Source organism: Micropterus dolomieu, linkage group LG10 (genome assembly GCF_021292245.1).
Source record: "Micropterus dolomieu isolate WLL.071019.BEF.003 ecotype Adirondacks linkage group LG10, ASM2129224v1, whole genome shotgun sequence".
Lineage (NCBI taxonomy): Eukaryota > Metazoa > Chordata > Actinopteri > Centrarchiformes > Centrarchidae > Micropterus > Micropterus dolomieu.
Genome location: NC_060159.1, coordinates 12,419,464 through 12,426,375, shown reverse-complemented (window position 1 = coordinate 12,426,375; position 6,912 = coordinate 12,419,464). Strand labels below are relative to the sequence as shown.

General features: G+C 40.9%; 1 protein-coding gene across 1 annotated transcript in view; it reads left to right on the top strand.

Moving 5' to 3' along the window:
- The window catches only part of LOC123977502, a 24,118-nt gene extending 17,613 nt beyond the window's left edge, over positions 1-6,505 (top strand). Inside the window, exon 2 of the mRNA XM_046060238.1 lies at positions 11-6,505. Within this exon, the coding sequence (XP_045916194.1) occupies positions 11-5,889 (5,879 nt within the window). The 3' untranslated portion in view covers positions 5,890-6,505. The remainder of the gene's footprint in view (positions 1-10) is intronic.
- The last annotated feature ends 407 nt before the right edge of the window (positions 6,506-6,912 follow it).

The following is a 6,912-nucleotide window of genomic DNA, read 5'->3' as shown; positions in this document are numbered from 1 at the left end:
GTATCTGGAGGTGAAGAGCAAACAGAGACTCCAAGAAATGCACCAAACGACTGTGACATGGAACAAGAGGAACTGGGAACAGAGAACATGTGGAAGTTGCGTGCAAACCGTGTTAAACAAATCCTCTCTGGACTCAACAGACAGTTCGGTCCATTTAACAAGTCCAAGAAAGTCGGCATTGAATTCAATGTTGGATTTGGCCCAAAGCAAAACATCAGTGTGGACTCTTTGACTAATTCGGTTCTGCTTGAACTTGCTAAATTTGCCTTAGCAGTTAATGCATCTCAGCAGGACTTCATCATGGAGATTCTGGAGTACAACTTTGACTTTGGCCTGCAGAGTCAACACCAGAGGAATATTTTCACATGTGAATTGATGAAACGAGTAAGACAGCTGAGAAGTTGTGAAGATGCAGTCAAATTCTCAAATGAGGTTTTTGAACTTCATGGTCACATGCCAACAATAAATGTGGCAATTCCGAGCGTGGGCAATGTCAAAGATGAACTCAGCGGCACATCAGAAATGGAGGAATGTGATGTTGCTCCTGTGTGTCGTCTTGATTTACATTCTGAAACTAAAGCTCATTCACAGAAGAGTGTGGATCTTCATCCCTTCTGCAAGGAAATAGGTCTGAAGCTACATGTAAACAGTCGACCAAACAAAAAACTTGATATCAACAAACTGACCAATGGAGCAATGACTGAAGTAACAAACTTTACAGAAAAGTTGTGTGGGACATTTGAGGAGATTTGTCTGGACATCCTCAGACACAACTTGGATCTTGATTTGCAAAGTGGAGATTCTGAACTTGCTAGAAATATTCTTGCTCGAATCCCTACTTTAATGGAGCAAAGGAATTTATCAGCCTGTGTTAAACCCTACAAGAATATAAAGGGCACAAGAAAAACATTCACAACAGTGGCAAAACTGGATAGCCAGAACGACACAAATATAGATGCATGTGGTGCTGTCTCCTCCCAGGCCGCAATCATTGACCAGAATGTTGGCAGTTCTCCTGACGCTGAACACCAAAATGAGCTCAATTTAACAATGTGGAGACTGCGGGCCAGTCACATCCAGCAAATCCTCTCAATACCTCATGAAGAACATTGCCCACTTTATTCATACGGCAGATGCAAGAAAGCAGGTATTGATTTCAATGTAGGGTCTGGAGTCAAACAAAATCTTGATCCCAAATTACTGACCAATGGCATCATGGTTGAAATTAACGCTTTTGCCACAGCATTGCAATCATCCACAAAGTATTTTATCACAGAGATACTGGAGTATAATTTTGATCTTAATTTGAACAATGAGTTGGATCGCAGTGCTTTTACAGAGAAAACGATGACTAAAATTAGAGCAGTGAATGCACATAAAAGAAACAGTGTTTCTCGAATGAAAAGACCATTTGAACTCCCGGACACAAGGTGCATACAAGACCTTACTTGTGACACAACTACATTATGCCCGAAATGCTATCAAGACAGAAATCACAAGGTTCGTGAGGATGAATCTGACCCCGGTCACATGCATCATCCTTGTCCACATACCATGACTGACACAGTCTCCGCTGATGCAAACTGCTCAGCACAAAAGCCTGCAAAAGATCGATCGTCATCCTTCTCAACAATCAAGGAGATGATTATGGACAGTTATGCTCTCTGCAAGAAAATTGGCTTGAATGTGTGTGTGGACAAAGACCAACCAAAAGATAAACTTGACCCACATGTATTGACAAACGCAATTGTGAATGAAGTGGTTCATTTTGCCAAAACATTAAGTGGAACAAAAAATAAAATTCTTAATGATGTCCTTGAACACAACTTCAACATTAGCATGAAGAGCCGAAACATAACTCTGTCACAGCTATTTAGCAGAGCGATGCCACTAAATGATGCCTGGTTCAGTGACGTTTTTGTTATTCCACCAGTTTTTCACAAACAACCTGGACTAGTACATAAACTGAAAAGGGCAGCTGCCACACAGAGAAGTGAAATGAAGGAAACTATTAAAAAAAGAAAGCTGGCACTGCAGACTAAGGAGGAAAGAGTCACGCTGCAAATGCATAACATGAGGAATGTAAAAACAAACACAAATCATCGGCGTAGAGAAAACCATTATCCTATTTGCACGGAGATAGGTTTGGATCTAGATGTGACATCAAAGTTAACAGAGAAAAACAAACTGGACTTGAAGCTTTTGACCAGAGCTGTAATGATGGAGATACACAAATTTGCAATTAAGAAACTGGGACACTCTTTCCCACACACTGTGTTTGACATCCTTGACTATAACTTCGATCTTAGCTCACAATATTACAGGCGCTGGGAATTTTCCATAGCTACTGCATCCAAAGTCAATAACATGGTAAGGAGTTATTGCAGAAAACTAGACAGAGCAGATGAAGTCTTCAAATTACCATTTGTGTTCAGTCACAGGGCTTCACAGAGATTTGTAGAAAAGATTGGGCATTGTGCATCTGAAGAGCAAATACTGACAAGAAATGCACCAAAAGTATGTGACATGGAACAAGAGGAAATGGGATCAGAGAACAGCTACACTTGTCCTTTGGGAGAATCTGATCTAGACTCAGACGAGCTCTCAGATTCAGAAAACGCTGGCAGTCAGGATCATCTACAAAACCCAAAAGGTTTTTCTCTGAGCTCTGACATCCCTAGAGAATCAGCACCAAGTTGTCTGAGTTTTTGTGCACTTCCCCCCACCACCACTGACGTCTCATCCACTTTACCAACTGTTAACCCAAATGTGAACCCACCATTTGTAAGTCAGTCTGACGAAAGAGGGGTATCTGGAGGTGAAGAGCAAACAGAGACTCCAAGAAATGCACCAAACGACTGTGACATGGAACAAGAGGAACTGGGAACAGAGAACATGTGGAAGTTGCGTGCAAACCGTGTTAAACAAATCCTCTCTGGACTCAACAGACAGTTCGGTCCATTTTACAGGTCCAAGAAAGTCGGCATTGAATTCAATGTTGGATTTGGCCCAAAGCAAAACATCAGTGTGGACTCTTTGACTTATCCTGTTCTGCTTGAACTTGCTGAATTTGCCTTAGCAGTTAATGCATCTCAGCAGGACTTCATCATGGAGATTCTGGAGTACAACTTTGACTTTGGCCTGCAGAGTCAACACCAGAGGAACATCTTCACATGTGAATTGATGAAACGAGTAAGACAGCTGAGAAGTTGTGAAGATGCAGTCAAATTCTCAAATGAGGTTTTTGAACTTCATGGTCACATGCCAACAATAAATGTGGCAATTCCGAGCGTGGGCAATGTCAAAGATGAACTCAGCGGCACATCAGAAATGGAGGAATGTGATGTTGCTCGCGTGTGTTGTCCTGATTCACATTCTGAAACTAAAGCTCATTCACAGAAGAGTGTGGATCTTTATCCCCTCTGCAAGGAAATAGGTCTGAAGCTACATGTAAACAGTCGACCAAACAAAAAACTGGTGATCAACAAACTGACCAATGGAGCAATGACTGAAGTGACAAACTTTACAGAAAAGTTGTGTGGGACATTTGAGGAGATTTGTTTGGATGTCCTCAGACACAACTTGGATCCTGATTTGCAAAGTGGAGATTCTGAAGTTGCCAGAAATATTCTCACACAAATCCCTACTGTAATGGAGCAAAGGAATTTATCAGCCTGTGTAAAATCCTACAAGAAAATAAAGGGCACAAGAAAACAACCCTCAACAATGGCCATACTTGATTGCCCTAGCAACCCAAATGTAGATGCATGTGGGGCTGTCTCCTCCCAGGCTGCAATCATTGACCAAAATGTAGGCAGTTCTCCTGACACTGAACACGAACATGAGCTCAGTTTAAAGATGTGGAAACTGCGGGCCAATCGTATTCTGCAAATTCTTTCAGTACATGAAGAACATTGCCCGCTATATTCGTACTCCAGAAGCAAGAAAGCAGGCATTGATTTCAATGTAGGGTCTGGAGTCAAACAAAATCTTGATCCCAAATTACTGACCAATGGCATCATGGTTGAAATTAACGCTTTTGCCACAGCACTGCAATCAGCCACAAAGTATTTTATCACAGAGATACTGGAGTATAATTTTAATCTTAATTTGACAAATGAGTTGGATCGCAATGCCTTTGCACAGCAAACCTTGGATAAAATTAGATCAGTGAATGCACAGAAAAGATTCAGCATTCCTCGACTGAAAAGGCTTTTTGAACTCCCTGACACGAGGTGCATACAGGAACCTACTTATGACAAAACTACATTTTGCCCCAAATGCTTTCAAGACAGAAATCTTGACTTTCGTGAGGATGAATCTGATCCCAGTCACACACATCATCTTCGTCCACATACCATGACTGACACAGTCTCTGCTGATGCAAACTGCACAGCACAAAACCCTGCAAAGGATCCGTCCTCTACCTTCTCAACAATTGAGGAGACGATAATGGCCGGTTACCCTCGCTGCAAGGAAATAGGTTTGAACCTTTGCGTGGACAAAGACCAACCAAAAGATAAACTTGACACGCATGTATTGACACGTGGGATGATGAATGAAGTGGTTCGGTTTGCCAAACAATTGTGTGGAACAAAAAGCAAGGTCATTAATGCAGTCGTTGAACACAACTTCCACATTGGCATTCAGAGCAAGGACGTAGACCCTGCACGGCTGTTCCACAGAGCAAAGGCACGAAAGGATGGTGGACTCGCCTGGTTCGATGAAGTTTTTGTTATTCAACCAGTGTCTCACAGACAACCTGGACATGTGTGTAAAGCGAATGACACAGCTGCCATGCAGAAAAGTGAAATGATGGAAACGATCAAACAAAGAAAGTTGGCACTGCAAACAAAAGAGGAAAAAGCCACGCTGCCAATTCATAAAATAAGTGACGTAAAACCAAAGAGAACTCTAAGTAAAGGCAACTGCTATCCCATTTGCATGGAGATTGGTTTGGATCTAGATGTGACATCAACATCAGCAGAGAAAGACAAACTGGACTTGAACCTATTGACCAGAGCTGTAATGATGGAGATATATAAATTTGCAACTCAGAAAGTAGGACACTATCTGCCACGCACTATTTATGACATCCTTGACTATAACTTCGATCTTAGCTCACAACATTACAGGTGCTGGGAGTTTTCCATAGCAACTGCATCCAAAGTTCAAAACATGGTCAAGCAATATCGTAAAACACGAGACAGAGCAGACGAGCTCTTCAAATTGCCATTTGTGTTTGCTCCCAAGTCTTCACAAAGGTTTGTTGAGAAGAGACAAAATAAAGCACAGAAAAAATATTCCTGCGAAGAGACGGACCAACCGACCAAGGGAACAACAGATCCTGGCATGATGATGCAGATGCATGGGAATCTAGTAGGTTATGGTTTTCCTCTTAAGGGAAGCACACACGTTAAAGAGGAGTACAATCCACATTATGGCGATATGCAACCAGAACTGGACACTGAGGAAATATACAATCTACATTATGATGATTTCATAACAGAGTTAAACACTGAGGACGTCGAGTATTTAGTCCCAGGTGAACCTACAGGATCTCTTCCATATGCTTTTTTAACCATGTGTCCGAACACTGTAAGTGACATGAAAACAGAACCAGTAAATGACGGTGTCAAGTATTACAACCTGGCTGAACCACAAGGATCTGAAGGATATCCTATGCTAGCTGTATGTCCAAACAGTGACATAAAAACCGAATTTGAGGGTGTTAAATATTTAGTCCCCGTTGAAGCAGCAGCATCCCAAGAATACTTATTGGTAACCATAGGTCAGAGCAATGAAGAGCAAGAACATATGCCAGCTGACCTACACCATGATGCAGTTGTGTCATACGCAGAAAGTGAAGTGGGCTTCAAACCGGAATGAACACCTTAATGATCTTAAGTGTAGTTTACACCAGAGGCAGGCAGCAGATGCTATTAGCTGCCTTCATTAGTATTTTCTTTTGGGAGAGAATAAAGTTTATGACATATTTCACCACTGCAGGAATGTATACTTTAAAAAGCTCACCATTAAACTGTTAGTCAAGATATGGAGCTGTGTGTTCGAAGCCCAAACAGATGGACAGATGTGACTAACATGTTTCAATGCAAAGTGCTGTTGATATGATTCTTTCAAGCTTTGTTTATGTGTTTCCTTTTCTTATGTGGTCAGCTTTTCAACAGTCATTTTCTTGTTTTGTTTTTTTGGGAACTGTACTGTGTGGATAGTAGATTATTGTATTATAGTCATCGAAGACATTCTAGTTTTTTAAAGTTGTTTTTTGTTATTTTAATGTTTTCTTTATTTTTCAAAAGGAAAAAACGCCTAATTACAATGAAAATAACCTGTGATGTAAATAGGTAAAGATGAGTTTGTGTCAAATTGTTTTGAAATCAAAACTTCTGTGTGTTCTGCTCAAATACTAACTGTTACCTTATATGATATGCTTGCTTACTTGATTATTTGCCTGGTGTGGTGCCAATAAATCTCACTGACCTTTTGTATTGGCTCATCACTGCTTCAAGTGCTGTACAAGTATCACGATCAGTTGGTAGGTTCAGGTTATGTTAGTTAAGTTGTAGATGTAATAATGAAATTGGGCTGTTGGGGGAGCTCCACACCAGCAGCTTTCTTCTCGTTTCCTATGGGGGCAGCAAAGACCTTTCACACTCTACAGAGCTTCAACCGAAGAGATGCAATTAACAGCAGATAACTGCATCTCAGAGGAATTCACTCATCACAATTTCCAGATAGGGAAAGGGGAAATTATGCAAACTTTGTTCAACATATTTATATGATTATACCCAACTGTAGGCTTTAATTAAAAAAAAAAAAAGTACTACTTTGCATTTAGTCCTTTATGTGCACATATGCACCACAGTAATTAACTGTGAATTAAGCGCATAT